Source organism: Pongo pygmaeus, chromosome 18 (genome assembly GCF_028885625.2).
Source record: "Pongo pygmaeus isolate AG05252 chromosome 18, NHGRI_mPonPyg2-v2.0_pri, whole genome shotgun sequence".
Taxonomy (NCBI): Eukaryota; Metazoa; Chordata; class Mammalia; order Primates; family Hominidae; genus Pongo; species Pongo pygmaeus.
This window is the reverse complement of record NC_072391.2, coordinates 1,877,268-1,896,081: the sequence shown is the minus strand read 5'-3', so window position 1 is coordinate 1,896,081 and position 18,814 is coordinate 1,877,268. Positions and strand designations below refer to the sequence as shown.

At 56.6% G+C, this 18,814-nt stretch overlaps 1 protein-coding gene across 8 annotated transcripts in view; it reads right to left on the bottom strand.

Annotated features, from left to right (window-relative positions):
* The window catches only part of MAPK8IP3 (mitogen-activated protein kinase 8 interacting protein 3), a 63,405-nt gene that overhangs the window by 6,045 nt on the left and 38,546 nt on the right, over positions 1–18,814 (bottom strand). For 5 of the 8 annotated variants that reach the window (XM_063654862.1, XM_054454694.2, XM_054454695.2 and 2 more), the window contains 11 exons: positions 18,154–18,256; positions 17,786–17,904; positions 6,653–6,664; positions 4,808–4,865; positions 4,283–4,435; positions 3,489–3,570; positions 1,758–1,888; positions 1,511–1,567; positions 1,236–1,406; positions 495–621; positions 73–168 (listed from right to left, as the gene is read on the bottom strand). In XM_063654862.1, the coding sequence (XP_063510932.1) occupies positions 73–168; positions 495–621; positions 1,236–1,406; positions 1,511–1,567; positions 1,758–1,888; positions 3,489–3,570; positions 4,283–4,435; positions 4,808–4,865; positions 6,653–6,664; positions 17,786–17,904; positions 18,154–18,256 (1,109 nt within the window). The remainder of the gene's footprint in view (positions 1–72; positions 169–494; positions 622–1,235; positions 1,407–1,510; positions 1,568–1,757; positions 1,889–3,488; positions 3,571–4,282; positions 4,436–4,807; positions 4,866–6,652; positions 6,665–17,785; positions 17,905–18,153; positions 18,257–18,814) is intronic. The other 3 variants (XM_063654864.1, XM_063654863.1, XM_063654865.1) reach the window with 3 other exon arrangements.

Below are 18,814 nucleotides of genomic sequence, written 5' to 3'. Positions count from 1 at the left end.
GTCGGGGTGTCACTGGCGCTCCCCAGCCTCCTGCTTGCCCAGCCAGCCTGAGCAGGGTCCTCGCGGGCTCACCTTCATGGTGGGGTCCTTCTCCACCAGAGGGCGGCAGTACACGGGCACCGGCACGTTCTTCATCCGCGTGTCCTCCTGGCCCCCGTTGGGACTCAGCTGCAGGGAGCAGGGAGGCGCCGTGGGCACGAGCCCTGGCTCCTACCCATCCCTCCAGAAATCTGAGTCAGGTAGAGCTGCCAGCTTCTGGCGGCAGAGCCACTTCAAGACTGGAGGCGGGTGGGGGCGTGGGAGCCGCGGGGCTCCTCCTCCGACCCTCCAGACCCCTGCCCAGGAGGCTCACTAGGAACCTGCCAGGCCCCGCCCCACCTGCCGTCCCCTCCCACCCCCTGGCACTGCCCAACCTTCGCCCCGCCCTCACCCAGCCCCACAGCGCCCCGCCCCTTACCCGGGCCCCGCCCGGTCCCCGCAGCGCCCGCCCGCACCTGCTTGTACTTGGCGGGCAGGCTCCAGCCGCAGGCCTGCAGACGGCCGTCGTCGTTACGCACGTGCTCACGCACCTGGCGGTACTGCTCGCGCTTCTGCTCTCGACGGGCGGAGGACGTGCAGTCGCTGAGTGGAAGAATGATGGGTGATGTCTCTGTCCAGGGTGAGCGGCACCCACAGTGCCCCAGGCTTGCCCTGGGGGAGGTCACGGCAGGGAGGCCCGCCTGGGCCCATCCTCGCCTTTTCCCGGCCACCGGGTGCCCAGCTAGGAGGGGTGGCTTTCCTGGCACCGTGTATGCCCCTGGACTTGGAGGCCACAGCTGGCACCTGCTCGACCCAGAGGCTGCTCTGCTGCCACAGTCACTGAGGGCTCCACAGACCGGGACCTGGAGTGCCGCCGGGGCACAGGCATGGCCAGCGACTCCTTGCCGGACATACACCTGAAATGGCTCCTTGCTGCAGAGGCCACCGTGGAGCCCAGCACAGCCCCCTGACTGTTGGTGGGCACAGCCTCTGCCAAGGGACATCCTGAACCAAATACTGTGGAGCCAAAGCAGCCCAGCTCCCCGCTGCAGGGAGGGGCAGGTGGTGTGCAGGGAGAGGTCACGACCCCTGGCATGTGGCCAGCAAGGTGGAGGCTGCCCTCAAAGTCTGGCTTCAGGGCCTGGAGGGGAGGAGCCTCAGGACAGGGCCTCCCCAACCCCATTGCAGGCCACAAGTGGGGGCTGCGGGACACTCACTCGTCAGGGAAGAATTCCAGGGGCCGGCTGCCCGCCGAGATCGGGCACATGGCATGGTTGCGGCGCTGGCTGAAGCCGGCAGTGGTGGGTGACTTGTAATGGATGTTCACCGAGGGGTAGGGGCGCTTGGCCGGAGGGGGGCTGGAGGAGGAGCTGAAGAGGCGGCTGAAGCTGCCGGAGGTACAGGGAGGTGAGGGGTGGGCAGAGGACCAGGGAACCTCCCCGCCCCTTCCCCTGCAGCCGCTGCCCACATCCCCCAGGGGCCCCCAGCTTACAACTGCCAGATGGTCGACTTCTTCTTCTCCTGGACGGATGGGTGCTCTCGGGATGCTCTGCAGGGGAGGGCACAGGGAGCAGCTGCTAGTGCCCTCACGCCTCCCTTGCCTGCGACTCTCTGGCTCCCACCGGGAAGCGCCCAGCGCACTTCAGTCCCCAGAAGACAGGGAGGTGCAGAGGAGGGAGCCGCAGTCCTGCCGTCAGGGATGATCCCACAGCCCCTCCTGGGGTGGCCACAACTCCCACCTGATCATCTCAGTCCACCGCACAGCCTCCTGCAGCTCCATCAGCCGCTCCTTGTACTGGTTCCGCTCCATGAGCACACGGGCCATCTCCACCCGCGTGAAGCGGCGGCGCTGGGCCATGGGGATTTTGTCCTGCGGAGGGAGAGGCACAGGCTCAGCCAGCCCTCGGAGGCCGGGTTATACCTGCTTCCTCCTGGGGTGCCTCCACCGGGGCAGGGGTGTGGCCTCCAGGTATAGGTGGATCTCAGTGCCAATTTCCTTCAGATCCTCAGGCAAGAAGCAGTGTGGAGGGGTGTCGGCAAGCGGGGAGGGGAACCCGGAGTCGGCCTGACCCTGCCAGGGCTGCCACGACACACGTGAGGCACGATGTGGGTGATTTTCCCTGCATGTCCGTGGAGGCCCCAAATGCCTCAGGTGAGGTGCAGGTGGGACTGGTCCAGTGTGAAATGAGCAGATGGGACGCTCTAGGAAGGGTCCAGCTGGCTGAATGCTTTGGGTTCTGACAGACCCATGTGGGGCCTGTGGTCTGCTCCCCTACTCAGGGCTGCTCAGCAGAGCTGCCAGGGAGCGGGGAAGTGCGAGTCCCCACAGGGCCCCTGGCACTCAGCACTCCGTGCTTGCAGGTGCACGTCCAGCCTCAGGCCGTGACAAGGGGCAGAGGCCCAGGACCAGTGGCACCTTCAGCTCATGTAGGAGGGGCTGTGGGGGGGACATCACTCGCCTTCCACTTGTGTTTCTCCTAGACCATGGGGGGTGCAGGGTGCACGGGATGGCCAGAGACATACAACCTCACTTTATTGTCACCACGGCCCCCAGGTGACTGAGCTAGTGCAGGTGAGGCCGGCATCCTCCCTGCAGCTGGGCCTGCTCTCCTTAAGGAAGGAGGCCGGTGGCCAACTGACAGGCAGTGCTCTCTCTGGCCTCTCCCCTGGAGGAGTGGTGGTTCTAAAGGGGAGGGCCTGCAATGCCTAGGCAGCAGAGAGCTTGCCCTGGGGCCTCCCGGGCTCCTCAGGGGTGGGGTAGGTCCTGAGAAGGGGATAGCAGGTGACTGACTTGGAGCACTGGCCAGGCTGCAGAGCCAGGGAGACCCACTTGTGACCGTACAAAAGGCATGCACCAGGACTTGGGTGCTGACAGGGGACCCGGCATCCTGCCAGGGCTGGGGTCCTGCCCAAGGGCCTGGTTCTGTCTCAGGAGTGGGGTGGCAGATGATGCCGCTGGGGTCAGGTGTCACCCAGGAGGGGTGGGAGAGCTGTCGGCCCGTAAGAGCCGGCGAGTCCCCAGGAGCCCGCCTGGGCCCCCTGCCCGTGCCCACCCCAGCCCTGTATGTGACTAGTGGGATATACTGATTCTGTACAGAAACAGAAGGGCCGGTGAGTCCCCGGGAGCCACCCCGCATGCCCGTGCCGTGTGAATAGTAGGGTATACTGTGTGCCAACGGCGAATGGTGAATGGTGAATGGTGGCCGCCCCGCCTGTGAATGGTGAATGGTGGCCGCCCCGCGTGTGAATGGTGAATGGTGGCCGCCCCGCCTGTGAATGGTGAATGGTGGCCGCCCCGCCTGTGAATGGTGAATGGTGGCCGCCCCACGTGTGAATGGTGAATGGTGGCCGCCCCGCCTGTGAATGGTGAATGGTGGCCGCCCCGCCTGTGAATGGTGAATGGTGGCCGCTCTGCCTGTGAATAGTGAATGGTGGACGCCCCGCATGTGAAGAGTGAAGAGTGGATGTACCGATTCTGTACAGAGATAGCTGCTTACATCCTCCGCCTCTTCTTTGGGTTCACGGCGGGCAATGATGGCCTCAGACTTCACTCTGTGGGAAGGGGAAGGAGCCAGGGAGGGTGAGGGCCTCCCAGGGGCCTCGGGAACACATAGCGGGCAGTGCCTGCCCCGAACTTGTGTCCTTGCCTCTGTGCAGGGCTGGGGGCTCTCCCCACAGGGACCCCTGCAGTAGCCGTCTGGTTCAAGGCCCTGAACGCTTCTGCCACTTCCCTGGGGACAGGTGGCCCTGAGCCACTGCTGCATGAGTGCCCTGAAGCCCAGCCTTCCATCCTGGCTGCCCAGGAATGCGGAGGGGGGCAAAGCAGAGGGGCTCTGGCTTTGGCAAACCCAGAGCAGATCTGGGTCCCTTCTTGGGAAGAGGCATGGTCTCGGGGCCCCCACACCTTCTCTGTCCATCAGAGAAGGGCTGGAGCCCTAACATACAGCTCTCCAGGGGCTGTGGCCAAACCTTGCCTGATCGAAGGGCTGGAGGAGTGGGATGGTGGGAGCTGTGCCGAGCCCCGCACGATGCTGTGCAGAGAAGGAATGCGTGAGACAGGCCCAGCGTGCGCTGTAGGAGGCTCAGGAGGAGACCACGGCCCCACTCGGCTGGTCGGGGTGGAGTGGCTGTGAGCTGGAGCTGGGGGTAGGCAGGCTGTGCACAAACCCACTCAGGCTGGAGAGCAGGCACTGGAGGAGGCAGCCACTCCAGAGCCCTGAGGCCGGGGTCCCTCTTTGACCAGCTTTCCAGGCCCTGCCCTCACCTTTTCAGTTCCTCTTCCAGCTCCTTGATACGGTTTTCCAGCTTGACTTTGGCCTGCTTGGCAGCCTCCAACTCGCCCCTCAGCACCTCCTGCTCCCCGGACAGCTGGTCGACCTTGGCAATCAGGTCGTTCTTCACCACGTTCAAGGCGTTTCTTTGAAAAAGCAGAAAGATGGGAGTGCCACGAGCGCGGCACACAGGGATGTGAAGAGATGTGAAGGGACGTGAAGGGACGCCTGCACTTCCGTCCTGGAGAAAGCACAGCCTGGTGAAGAAGGTGGCTGAATGGGAGACCCCATCCCTATCTTAGCTAAACTCTATAGCACCCTTGTTAGAGGCTCCTGGAGATAAGCTTCCTAAAGAAACCAGGCAGAGTCCTGCTCCAAGTTCCTCCCGCCAGAGATGAGGACAGCTGCTGGCGTTGGAGCCAGGTGCTCCCCAAGGTGCCCTCTGGCCCGGCTCACTCTCCCAGCCCTGACGAGGAGGGCTGCCTCAGCCCCACCACACAGGAGAAGGGCACTCTTACTTGGTTTCCAGAAGCTGTGAGTTTTCCAGTAGCAGATTCCCCACTTCTTTGCCCATTCCTGAAACAGAAGGTGTGGAGGTTTCACCTGTGCCCTTCAAGACAGGACCCTGATGCTGCCGCACCTGCCTCAGGGCAACAACGCTTCCAAAGAGGGTAACCTGGCTGGGGGTGACGCCCGATCTACAGGGAGCGGGGGCCGTGAAGGGTGGGGCTCATGCTGGGCCCGCAGTCTGTGCACAGAGCAGGCTCCCAGGCCTTGGGGTGGTTCTCATGTCCGACCAATGTCACAGGCCGGCTGGCCGGACGCAGGCCCCTGAATGGCCACTGTGCTGCCATCTCAGTGCCCCCAGCAGGTCCGTCACCAGGCAGGCCCTCTCGGAGCCACCACCCCAGGCGAGTGATGTTGGAGCTGCGGTGAGGGGACAGGGGGGCAAGGAGAGGCCTGGCCCTCACGGCAGGGCCAGCAGGGCTGGGGTGCGGCGATGGGGCGCAGCTGTGAGGACAGGGCTCCCTGGCTCCCTGGCAGGACTGATGGCTCCTCTACCACCAGGCCCCAAGTGGACCTGGACTGAGCTCCCTGCAAGCATGCCCCAGAAACCCCAAAAAGATGGAAAGAAACTCCAAGGTCCTGCCCTCCCAAACACTCCCCCACTGTCTATGCAGTCATGAAACAGCATCACACGCCTCTGTGCCTGGGCTCAGGGGTCCTGCCTGCTGTGTCTATTATGACCTCCCTTGCCTCAAACTTGGGCCTTTCTCCCCACAGGCAGGGTCTGCCCTGCGCTTGTGGGGGTTCAGAGAGGCTGGGGTCGCCCTCCTCGGGCCTTCAAGTCTGTCCCTTGGGGGAAGTCGCCACCTCCCACAGCCCAGAGGCAGCCTGGACAGAGCGAGCTTCACTCAGGGCTGCCCCCCGTCCCCGGCGGCCCCAACACTGTCCCCATCATGCAGAACAAAGCAAACGGCTCATGAAGCAGGAGACCACGTCGGGGTGGAGGAGCGACGCACGCTGGAACGGGGCCTCAGCCTTACCAAAGAAATCATCGCGCACTAGGGAGCCGTCCCCGTCCCACAGGAGTTGGGCAACCAGGACGGGAGGAGAGGGAGAAAGGGAGAGAAGAGAAGCGCGTTAAGCCCGTGTGGACAGCAGGCTGGGAGGAATTCAGAGCGGGGTCTGCTGGGTTAGGGTGGGCACAGGAGGGAGTTAGGAGGGCAGGAGATGGGAGGGAGCCAGCTACTCCTTCTGGAAAGTTTATCCTTGGGGTTACATGAAGACTACCAGGCCAATGTCACCTTGTGGAGCAGGCAGCTAACATCTCACCCCAAATTCTGGGCTGGGTGGGGCTGAGGACAGAAGGCACCCCTGTGGGGATGGGCTGCACCTGGACAGCCTCTGGGTGGGGCCTCAGAGCCTCCTGCTGTGCAGCCAGAGAGCAGGACTCGGCCTGTCCACCCACGTGGGGAGGGGACCCGGGGCTGGGCTTCGTAGGGGCCTCAAGGACCCCTGACTTCTGGGGCGTGCCTGACAGCAGAGGAGGCCCCAGAGCTGGCCTTGGCCATGTCCAGTCACTGCCGTGCGTGGCTTAGGGCTCCGCAGGGCCTTCAGAAATGGCCCACGGGGGACTCCTCAGGATGGGGGGGTTGGATATCCAGGTCATTGTCAAGTGGCTGGTGAAGCAAACTGAACAAGCTTCCGAGCGGCGGTGGCTGCGAGCAGAAGCACAGGCGCTGCGGCGACGTGGGGGGCAGTCCACACAGCCACGGTGACGGGATAGCTCGAGGCATCGCCCGTCCACCCACTCCCCGCCTCACACAGAGGGGAGACAGACAGGAGAGTGAGATGCTCACCTGAGAACTCCCCTGGCGTGTCCAGCGAGGCACAGAGAGGCAGGGGAAGGAAGGGACAAAGGTCAATTAGAGACTCGAACCAACAAAATAAAGAAATTCTTATTACAGAAAACCCAGAAATGATTTGGCCGCTCCTAGGTTGCAGGGCAGGAGAGAGAAGGAACAGCCTCCAGCAGGTCCGGGTGCCCCATGCGCCCAGGCAGAGGCCTGCAGGGAACCAGGCCCAGGCGCCGTGGTTCCAGCCCAGGGCTGCGTTGCCGAGCCCTGACCCTGAAAGCCTGCTCCCCTCTGCTCCCATCGCCCATCAGGAGGGCAGGCCCCCTGCAGCCCCCATGATGCAGGCCTGTGAAGAGAAGAGTGTGTGTGGCAGGGTGTGGCAGGTGCCCAGCCTCCAAAAGCCCCCCAGCGTGGGCGAGGGAGAGAGCGGCGAGGGAGACACCGCAGACGCAGGCCTGGAGCTGGACTCCTAGGCTCCTGGGTCAGCCCGGGTAGGGCAGGACCTCGGTGAAGGATGACTGAAGACACAACGGGAGCAAGGGCCCCACTGTGGAGGGCGGAGAGAACATGCCAGAAAGCAGAGGAGGGGTGGGGAGTGTGGGGCAGGCGAGGCATCCTCACTGGGTCCTGGCCCCTCCCTGCACGGGAGGCTGGCAACGGAAACGCTCTGCGGGAAAACATCGCTTCCTCCAACAGAGGTGAGGACGCGGTTCTCTTCTGCTTGGTTGCTTCACACAGAAAGGAAAATGGCATTAAAAAGTCACTTGAGCCAGGCGCGGTGGCTCACGCCTGTAATCCCAGCACTTTAGGAGGCCGAGGCGGGCGGATCACAAGGTCAGGAGATTGAGACCATCCTGGCTAATGCGGTGAAACCCCGTCTCTACTAAAAATACAAAAAAATCAGCCAGAGGTGGTAGCGGGCGCCTGTAGTCCCAGCTACTCGGGCGGCTGAGGCAGGAGTGGCTGAACCCGGGAGGCAGAGTGTGCAGTGAGCTAAGATCGCACCACTGCACTCCAGCCTGGGCGACAGAGCAAGACTCTGCCTCAATTAAAAAAAAAAAAAAATCACTTGATTTCGATGACAAAACGGCTGTTTGTTATAGGAATTCCAATAATAAAGCAATTCCCAATTAAAGAGCGGATGTCCCTCTCTCTCATCTCGGCTTCCCAGGGCAACCACTGCTAACAGCCACTGTCCTCTCAGGTTTCCTTCTAGATAAGCAACAGGTTTCAAAGAACAAAAATGGGACCCCATTATCCATCTCTCTGGGAGGCTTCCTGTGTTCCACTCAGCACTGTTAAAGGGACTTTCCTGTGCCAAGGTTCCTGGATGCCTTTATTTTTTGAGATGGGGTCTCACTCTGTTGCTCAGGCTGGAGTGCAGTGGCACTATCATAGCTCACTGCAACATTGACCTCCCAGGCTCAAGAGATCCTCCCACCTCAGCCTCCTGAGTAGCTGAGTCTACAGGTACATGCCACCACGCCCGGCTAATTTTTGTGTGTGTGTGTTTTTTTTTTTTTTTTTTTAGTAGAAATGAGGTCTCACTATGTTGCCCAGGCTGGTCTTCAACTCCTGGGCTCAAGCAATCTGCCCACCTTGGCCTCCCAAAGTGCTGGGATTACGGGTGTGAGCCACTGTGCCTGACCCCGGTTGCTTTTTTTTAGATGGGGTCTCGCTCTGTCACCCACGTTGGAGTGAAGTGGCACGATCCACCTCCCAGGCTTAAGCAATCTTCCCCGTCAGCCTCCCAAGTAGCTGGGGCCATGGGTGTGCACCACCATGCCCAGCTAAGTATTTGCTAGGGACGGGGTTTCGCCATGTTGCCCAGGCTGGTCTTGAACTCCCCAGCTCAAATGATCCACCTGCCTTGGCAGGCATGAGCCACTGCCCCTGGCCTGGTTGCTTTCAATGCCCTGTAGTGTTTCTCCATGGGAATATCTCATCATCTGTCACTGTACCTGCTCCCCCCAGACTTGGTGTCCCTGTTTGAGGGCTTGAGGTACTTTTCAGCCCTGTGACTGCCCGACTGCTCCCTCGAAGGTTGCATCTCCAGCTGCTGCTCCACCACCACTACCACCCGCCAGTGCTCAGTGGGGCTGCACCCATCACCTCTGGCTGGCGTGTAGGGCAGCACCTGCTCCACCCTAGTCAGCCTCGATTGTCTTCTTTATTTTCAATCTTTTAGGGAAACAGTTTTCTTGATTTTCTCTTTATTTCTTTATTATTTCTGAAATTGAGCATCTTTTCAGATGTTTATTGGTATAGCCTATAAATTTCCTTTTCCTTTTTTTTTTTTTTTTTTTTTGAGAAAGAGTCTCACTCTGAGTAGCTGGGATTACAGGCACATGTCACCAGGCCCAGGTAATTTTTGTATTTTTAGTAGAGACAGGGTTTCACCATGTTGGCCAAGATGGTCTCAATCTCTTGACCTTGTGATCCGCCCACCTTGGCCTCCCAATGTGCTGGGATTACAGGCATGAGCCACCGTGCCCAGCCAAATTTCCTGTTTTATCTTCTGACAATTCCTATTGTACTTGGCTTCTTTTCTTTCTTTTTTTAATCGTCAAGGACTTGCTTTGTTGCCCAGGCTGGAGTGCAGTGGTGCGATCACAACTCCCTGCAGCATTGGTCTCCAGGGTTCAAGCACTCCTCCTGCCTCAGCCTCCTGAGTGGTTGGCATGATTCTCAGGCTACACACTAAACTCAACTTGAGCTAAAATTCACTTCAGCTATGTCTGTGGCTGCTACATGTGTGCACCACAATGCCCGGCTAATTTTTGTACTTTTTTGTAGAGAGGGGGTCTCCCTATGTTGCCCAGGCTGGTCTTGAAGTCCTGGGCTCAAGCGATCCTCCTGCCTTGGCTTCCCAAAGTGCTGGGATGACAGGTATGCGTCACTGTGCCGGCCTTTATTTTGATTGTAATGGTGTCTCCATCATTAGCCACGGCCGTCATTATGTTTTTTTATGGCTTTGGTCACATAGAGAGGCCCAGATTATGAAAATAATCTCCAATATCCTTTTCCAGTTATTTTTTCTTTTTTTAGACAGAGTCTTGCTCTGTCACCCAGGCTGGAGTGCAGTGGCATTATCTCGGCCACCTGGGTTCACGCGATTCTCCTGCCTCAGCCTCCTGAGTAGCTGGGATTACAGGCGTGAGCCACCACGCCCAGCTGTGGGCGGCAAGCCACCCAGGTGCCAAGGCAAGAGACCGAGGACACGAGCTGTTCCAGTATAATAAAATGTAACACAAGAATAGTTATACCAGATATAGATCTTAGAGATAATTATATATGAATATCATTAATCATTAGTTTGTAGCAATTACTCTTTATCCCAATATTATAATAATCCCCGCTCCATAATCATAACCTAGGAAAAACCAGGCCATACAGAGACAGGAGCTGAGGGGACACAGTGAGAAGTGACCAGAAGACAAGAGTGTGAGCCTTCTGTTATGCCCGGACAGGGCCACCAGAAGGGCTCCTTGGTCTAGCGGTGACGCCAGCGTCTGGGAAGACGCCCGTTGCCAGGCGGACCATGGTCTAGCGGTAGCGAAAAGTGTCAAGGAACAACACCCGCTACTTAGCAGACCGGGAAAGAGAGTCTCCTTTTCCCCGGGAGAGTTTAGAGAAGACTCTGCTCCTCCACCTCTTGTGGAGGGCCTGACATGAGTCAGGCTCGCCCGCAGTTATCCGGAGGCCTAACCGTCTCCCTGTGATGCTGTGCTTCAGTGGTCACGCTCCTAGTCCGCCTTCATGTTCCATCCTGTACGCCTGGCTCTGCCTTCTAGATAGCAGTAGAAAATTAGTGAAAGTACTAAAAGTCTCTGATATGCAGAAATCATGGCGTAAGCTGTCTTTCTCTCTGTCTCCTCTCTCTCTCTGCCTCGGCTGCCAGGCAGGGAAGGGCCCCCTGTCCAGTGGACATGTGACCCACGTGACCTTACCTATCATTGGAGATGACTCACACTCTTTACCCTGCCCCTTTAGCTTTGCATCCAATAAATAACAGCGCAGCCAGACATTCGGGGCCACTACCGGTCTCCGCGCATTGGTGGTAGTGGTCCCCCGGGCCCAGCTGTGTTTTATCTCTTTGTCTTGTGTCTTTATTTCTACACTCTCTCGTTGCCGCACATGGGGAGAGACCCACCGACCCTGTGGGGCTGGTCCCTGCACCCACCTAATTTTTTTTTTTAATTTTTAGTAGAGACAGGGTTTCACCATGTTGGCCAAGATAGTTTTGATCTCTTGACCTCGTGATCCGCCCGCCTCAGCCTCCCAAAGTGCTGGGATTACAGGCATGAGCCACCGCACCTGGCCCCTTTTCCAGTTCTACTATCCTTTGTTGATGTTCTTATTTTTCTGAGACAGGGTCTTGCTCTGTCCCCCACGCTGGAGTGCAATGGCGCAATCATGGCTCACTATATCCTTGAACTCCCAGGCTCAAGTGATCCTCCCGCCTCAGACTCCCAAGTAGCTGGGACCACAGGTGCCAACACACCTGGCTGCGTTCTGCTGTCCTCGTAATTGTGTGCTTAGATCTTTAATCCACCTGGAAATCATTGCTGTTTACAGAGAGGTCAGGCTTAGACTTCATTTTACACGAGCAGCAACTAAGGCAGTACATTTACTAACTCATCCGCCCGTTTTCCACTGTTTGAGATGCCATACTTGTCATACATAGATGGATTCCCCATGGCTCCAGGTCTGTCTTGGCTCTTGGCCCTGAGCTCTTGAGCTCGTATCACAGGTTTGTTGCTGCCTGCCTCAACTGCCGCAGCTTTATGTGGAATCCCGCAAGCTTGTTCTCTCCCCACATTTTCTGGGATATTCTCACACGTTTCCTCTACTGGATCAACTTCAGATCCATTCATAGAGTTCCAGAAAAATCTCCAACAAGCATGTGGGTATTTTTACCGGTAATGAACGGATTCCCGTGGGAACAGTGGGCTGCCTGTGACGTCAGCAGACAGCTCACAGGGCGTGTCTTCAGGTCCGGGCACGTGGCAACACCCTCTGCGCGTACGGCTTGTGTCTTTCAATGGCGCTTCCGAATCTCACACAGGCTTGTCTTTTCTCAAGGTTATTTGTGGATATTTTCTTCTTCTTTTTTTTTTTTTTGAGACGGAGTCTCGCTCTGGAGTGCAGTGGCATGATCTCAGTTAACTGCAACCCCCGCCTCCCAGATTCAAGTGATTCTCCTGTCTCAGCCTCCTGAGTAGCTGGGACTACAGGGCCTGCCACCACACCCGGGTAATTTTTGTATTTTTAGTAGAGACGGGGTTTCACCATGTTGGCCAGGGTGGTCTCGAACTCCTGACCTTGTGATCCGCCCACCCCGGCCTCCCAAAGTGCTGGGATGACAGGCGTGAGCCACCGCGCCCGGCCTATTTGTGGACAGTTTCTACGTCTGGCTACTACATCGGTGGAATCTCTCCTGAGGGCTGCCTCATCCATGCAGAGCAGAGCGGAGAGAAAGATCAGCTGTGTGGATTCCAGATTCCAGCTCAGCAATGCAGGACACGTAGTGTAACTTCTCTGAGTGTTAGTCATTGTAAAACAGCAAAATAAGTTCCTCAGTGAATATTTGCTGTGAAATTCCCACCAGGTAGTGCGGTAATAGCTGGTACAGCTCCCAGCACCAGCGACGTGCTCAGTGAGTATTAATTCCCTTACTCCCTATTAGGCCAATTTTTTTTTTTTGAGACAGAATTTCACTCTTATTGCCCAGGCTGCAGTGCAGTGGGGCAATCTCGGCTCACTGCAACCTCTGCCTCCCAGGTTCAAGCAATTCTTCTGCCTCAGTCTTGCGAGTAGCGGGGATTACAGGTGCCTGCCACTGCGCCCAGTTAATTTTTTTTGTATTTTTAGTAGAGATGGGGTTTCACCATCTTGGCCAGGCTGGTCTCGAACTCCTGACCTCATGACCCACCCACCTCGGCCTCCCAGAGTGCTGGGATTATAGGCGTGAGCCACTGCGCCCAGCTGGTCCTATTACGCCAATTCTAAGACGTACATTTTTTCCTCATGTTAACATTTCTGAAATTTCAGTAGGGCTTAAACAATCACTGTCACATTATAGTTTAATTTGCAGCAATTTTTTATTTCTTGAAGATTCCTAAAATAATGGTATGTGGGGTTGGGCGTGGTGGCTCACGCCTATAATCCTAGCACTTTGGGAGGCCGAGGCAGGTGGATCACGAGGTCAGGAAATCGAGACCATCCTGGCTAACCCAGTGAAACCCCGTCTCTACTAAAAAATACAAAAAATTAGCCAGGCATGGTGGCGGGCACCTGTAGTCCCAGCTACTCGGGAGGCTGAGGCAGGAGAATGGCGTGAACCTGGGAGGTGGAGCTTGCAGTGAGCTGAGATCATGCCACTGCACTCCAGCCTGGGCGACAGAGCGAGACTCCGTCTCAGAAAAATAAATAAATAAATAAATAATGGTATGTGGGCTGGGTGTGGTGGCTCACACCTGTAATTCCAGCGTGATTTGGGAGGCCAAAGTGGCAGGATCACTTGAGTCTAGGAGTTTGAGACCAGCCTTGGCAACATAGCAACAGCCCACCTCTATAGGAAACAAACAAACAAACAAAAAAGTCTTAAAATTGGTGTTGTCTGAGATTTGATGGAATACAACAGATGCCCAACCTGGGCTCTTTTTATTTCTCCATCACCAAAAGAACTCAGAGTAAAAATAGAGAGGTGCAGGGCCGCCCACGCAGACGCTGGACGGAGGGACGTCGCTCTCCACCTGCCGACTTTCGGCAGAAGCACCCTCCCATCACGTGCAAAGCGGACGTGTTTCTGAAATGATGCTCTTTCCCAGATCCGTGCAGGCTCCAGGCTCTCCCCTGCTTGGCAGCCACACAAGGGTGTGCTCCTTTTCCTGCTGTTTTCAGGAGTTCGTGCCCATTCTGCAGCTGAGCTGGACATGGGGCAAGTTGATTAGGGCAGAGGGGCGCAGGTCCCAGCTCATTCGTCCATCCTGGTTGCCAGAGAGCAGGCTCCTCTGTTTCAAAAACCTTCCATCAACAGAGTGCAGCAGCAGGAGGTCCCCACTCATCAGGACTGCCTGACTTTTTCTTTTCCTTTTCTTTTTTTTTTTTTTTTTTTTTTAAGAGACAGGGCCTCACTCTGTCACCCAGGCTGGAGTGCAGTGGTGTGCTTACAGCTCACTGTAGCCTCAAACTCCCAGGCTGAAGTGACCTTCCCACTTCAGCTTCCCAAGTAGCTGGGACTTACAGGTGCACACCACCATACCTGCCTAATTTTTTATAAAATGTTTTGTAGAGATGGGGTCTTGCTATGTTGACCAGGCTGGTCTTGAACTCCTAGGCGCAAGTGATCCTCCTGCCTTGGCCTCCCAAAGCTCTGGGATTACAGGTGTGAGTGACTGTGCCTGGCCTCCCTGCCTTTCTTATACACATTATGTTTAAGGCTCTGGAAAGGCACCAAAAGGTCTGTTACTCCCAAGAGCAGCCTGTCGTGCCAGCCTGAGCTCGGCAGTGCCCAGATGACCAGCACCCTGCAGAGTAGGGTGGCAGAGCCCAGAGCGCACAGAGAGCATGGAACGCACAGTGACTTGTGGCCTCATCGTGGAGCACACCGTGACTCACGGCCTCCATCGTGGTATGAGAAAAGGACTGCCTCAGGGTCTTGTGGGAAAGCAGGCTCCTGGCCAGTGCCCTCTAGGTGGGCGCTGCAGGGGGTGGCTGTGCAGCAGGGCGAGGCAGCACAAAGGCCACGGGTTGAGCATAGGGTACCACAGCCAACAGAGTGGGCGGATGCGCAGGCCACAGAGTCCCTGGTTGGTGAGGAAGCTGCCAATCCTGGTCATCTCTTGGAGCTGGGCGGGGGTCAGAGTGTGGCTGGAGCACGATTCACAGTCCCCCAAAGGTGGAAAGCACCAAGCAGGGGCCCATCAGGGCAAACAGATGAGCACAACGTGGTCTGTCCATGCGACAGGCACTACTCAGCAGTGAAAAGCCAGGAGGCACTGACACGCTGCAGCTGGGATGGACCTTGAAGACGTGACGCAACTTAAAGAAGCCAGGCAGAAAGGGCCCATTGCTGTGAAATGTCTGGAACAGGCAAATCTACAGAGACAGAGCGTGGATTTGTGGTTGCCTGGGGCCGGGGAGGAGGGGGAGACAAAGCAACTGCTAATGGGCATGGGGTTTCCTTGTGGGGGTGAAAACAATGTGACTCTAAACATCGAGCATGCTAAGACCCACTGGACTATACACCGTAAGTGAATGAATTACACAGTGTGGAAAACACATCTCAATAGAGCTACTGAACAGCACAGACCTTGCTCAGAGTTAGGGCTGCTGTTCTGGGTTGGACCTGCGTTCAAGTCCGAGCTCTCACCGTCATCTCACCCTCCCTGACCTCAGTTTTTTTTTTTGAGACAGAGTCCCTTTCCCTGTCACCCAGGCTGGAGTGCAATGGTGCGATCTCGGCTCACTGCAATCTCCGCTTCCTGGGTTCAAACGATTCTTCTGCCTCAGCCTCCCGAGTAGCTGGGATTACAGGTGCCCGCCACCAGGCCCAGCTGATTTTTTTTTGTATTTTTAGTAGAGATGGGTTTCACCATGTTGGCCAGGCTGGTCTCAAATTCCTGACCTCAAGCAATCCACCCGCCTCGGCCTCCCAAAGTGCTGGGATTACAGGCGTGAGCCACCATGCCCGGCCTCAGTTTCTTCATCTATAAATGGAGACACTGGCAGGAGGATGGCTTGACGCTGCAGTAAGGACTGACGGTGGCGGTGCCCGTCAGTGCTGCCACCCACGGAAATAAGATACCGCCCACAATGAGAAGGGCAGCTGCGACCTGACACTGTGTTCTGCGTACACATGTGTCATACATCTGTGGGCCATGGGCCATGGTGTCTGGTAGGGTGTCACCAAGACATTAAAACAATCGACCAGGAGCGGTGGCTCACGCCTGTAATCCCAGCACTCTGGGAGGCCGAGGCAGGTGGATCATGAGGTCAGGAGATCGAAACCAGCCTGACCAACACTGTAAAACCCCATCTCTACTAAAAATACAAAAATTACCTGGGCATGGTGGTGCATGCCTGTAATCTCAGCTACTCAGGAGGCTGAGGCAGGAGAATTGCTTCAACCCGGGAAGGCAGAGGTTGCAGTGAGCCGAGATCGCACCACTGCATTCCAGCCTGGGCCACAAAGTGAGACTCCGTCTCAAAAAAAAAAAAAATCATCATAGCATGGTGGGGAGGTTCCCTCTGGTTTTTACTCTCTTCTTGGCATTTGCTGATATTATTTAAATATTATTATAAGCATATATAATTTTTTCAAAAAATAAAAAAAAAGCTAAAAAGTATACATTATCGGCCGGGCATGGTGGCTCACACCTGTAATCCCAGTACTTTGGGAGCCTGAGGTGGGTGGATCACCGGAGGTCAGGAGTTCAAGACCAGCCTGGCAAATATCGTGAAACCCCATCTGTACTAAAAATACAAAAATTAGCCGGGCGTGGTGGCGCATGCCTCTAATTCCAGCTACTTGGGAGGTAGAGACCTGAGAATTGCTTGAACCTGGGAGGCGGAGGTTGCAGTGAGCCAAGATCGTGCCACTGCATTCCAGCCTGGGGGACAGAGCGAGACTTTGTCTCAGAAGTAAATAAATAAATAAATAAACATTATCTGAATTATGTAGAGTGGAAGGATATCAAAATATTAAAAGAGATTACCCCTATTTAGCAGAATTTTTCTGAAGATTAATCTCCTTTGGATTTTTTATATATATTTTTGCAACACATGAGAAAAGTTCCATAGAAAATTCACAGCACCAAAGCGCACCCTCACCGCCTTCCTGATCGCAGGGGAGCATTCCATCTTTCACCATCGAGTATAGTGTGTCCAACACTGCTGAACTGAACACTTCAACTCGGTTAAGATGGTAAATATGGCCTCTATTGGGGCACTTTCTGACTCAAGCCAGGCTGAGACAGGCCTCCCTGTCAGGGTGAGGCCCTGCTGGTGCTCAGCACCCCACATTACTCTGCTCCCTGGAGGTCCCCCTGCCCCGGATAAGACAGTCAGCTCAGGAGTACACCAGGAGGCAGCCTGGGATCCAGGAGCTTCTCACCCCGTGGGCTGGGGGAAGCAAGGCCATGGCGAAAGGCTCGGACCCTGACACGTGCAAGGGGACAGACTGGGCTGTCCTACTGCCTGCCTGCCATGCCTGAAAGCCTGGGGCTCAGAGCCACATGGCCAGTGCTCAGCTGCCAGCAGACACCATGAGCACAGGAGACTCCACGTGCTGACAGGAAGCAGGTCCTGATGTTTGCAGCCGCCACAGACCTAGGCACAGAGGGTCCGGTGTAGACCTGTGGCGCCGAGGTGAAGCCAGGGCTGTCTGCGGAGGAGTGGGCAAGTGGGCACCCTGCCAACCTCCTCCAAAGTCAATGGTCCTAGGGCGTGTGGCAAGGCTAACAGGCACAGAGCAGAGAAGCGGGCACCCTCCCAACCTCCTGGAGAGTCGACAGCCCTGAGGGTGTGTGCAGAAGATGGGGCGAGGCTAACAGGCATGGATTTCTTTTAGGGATGGCAGAACATTCTAAACTGAGATAGTGTGGGTGGCTGCACCACCTGTGAGTATGCTATAAACCACTGAACCGTGCACTCGAAGGGGGTGAATTTTATGATACAGTCAACCCTCGATACCTACGAGTTCCGCATCTGTGGATTCAACCAGCCTCATGGAAAATGTACAGGCCTGTGGTGGCCGCATCTGTACTGAAGTGTACACTTTTTTCCTGTCATTATTCCCTAAACGACACACCGTAACAGCAACTACTTACACAGCATCTACAACATAACCTAGAGGTGATTTAGAGTACACGGGAGGGTGCAAACACTACACCACTTCAGAGCAGGGACTTGAGAAGTCTCAGATTTTGGCATCCTTGGGGCAGTCCAGAAACCAATCCCTTGTGGAGATGGAGGGACAATTCCATGTGAAACATAACTCAATAAAGCTGGAAAAAAAGGGTTCCTAGCTCACAGCTGACAGAGGACTTTCCTTTCATTACAAACAAAACCAACAGCAGAAAGCCCCAGCATTGTGCAGGCACGGCGGGGTTGGGGAAGGCTTGCGCTTACCTAGGAGGTCGGCCCCTTCGTCCACATCCCCGATGACCTCAGACCCTGCCGTCGACAGCTCGTGGTACAAGGAGTCAGTGTTGATGCCGAAAGCTTTGTTCACGATGCCCTGGGTTGGGCTGTTGGGATGCATAGGTCGGGGGAGAGAGCAGAGTCAGTGGGCAGCCCGGAGTGGCTGCATCTGCAGACTCTTCCAACACCTCCCACCATTCAATGCCCACACTGCCCTGAAGGCCAGTCATGGATGGAGGCAGTAGGCCACAGCCTTGATGGTTCTCCCAGTGGTGGCAGAGGAAGCCTTCACCAAAGACACCGACTTGGATAAATACTGAGCCCCCAGGACCACAGGGCCTGGGCTGAGCCAGTACCTGCTTCCTGTGCGGTCCAGGCGGGTCTCTGGACACATGTCCAGCTCTGGCGTGGAGTCAATAATGTCTTGAACATCAGACCACTCGTCACTGCTGCCCATGCCTAGGGGAGAGCACAGGGGCACCTGAGGTCAGGAGAGGGTCTGGCAGCCTCTGCCCTGCTCATGGCTGCCCCCAGAACCTGAGTCTGGTGGGCTGGAGCTGGACCACCTGCTAGGTGGGGATGATCAGAAAACGGCTCTTCCCAGCCTGGCTGGGCAGAGGTCGAACCCCAGCACAGTGGGTGTCTGAGGCGGGGCCTGGAGTGGGGTGGGTTGCAGCAGCCTCTCTGCATGGGAGTGTCAGCAGTAAGCCCAGTCCCCAGAGATCCCGCGTCCAAGCAAGCCAGTGGCTGGACCTCCTCTCGGCCCTCATTCCCCTCTTCTCTTTCCCTCACTGGCCTGCGTGCTGTGGGGCAACGCAGGTTACCGGTTAGTGGGGCTGTGTGCCGTGGGGCAACGCAGGTTACTGGTTAGTGGGGCTGTGTGCTGTGGGGCGACGCAGGTTACTGGTTAGTGGGGCTGTGTGTTGTCGGGTGACGCAGGTTACTGGTTAGTGGGGTTGTGTCTTGTCGGGTGACGCAGGTTACTGGTTAGTGGGGCTGTGTGCCGTGGGGTGACGC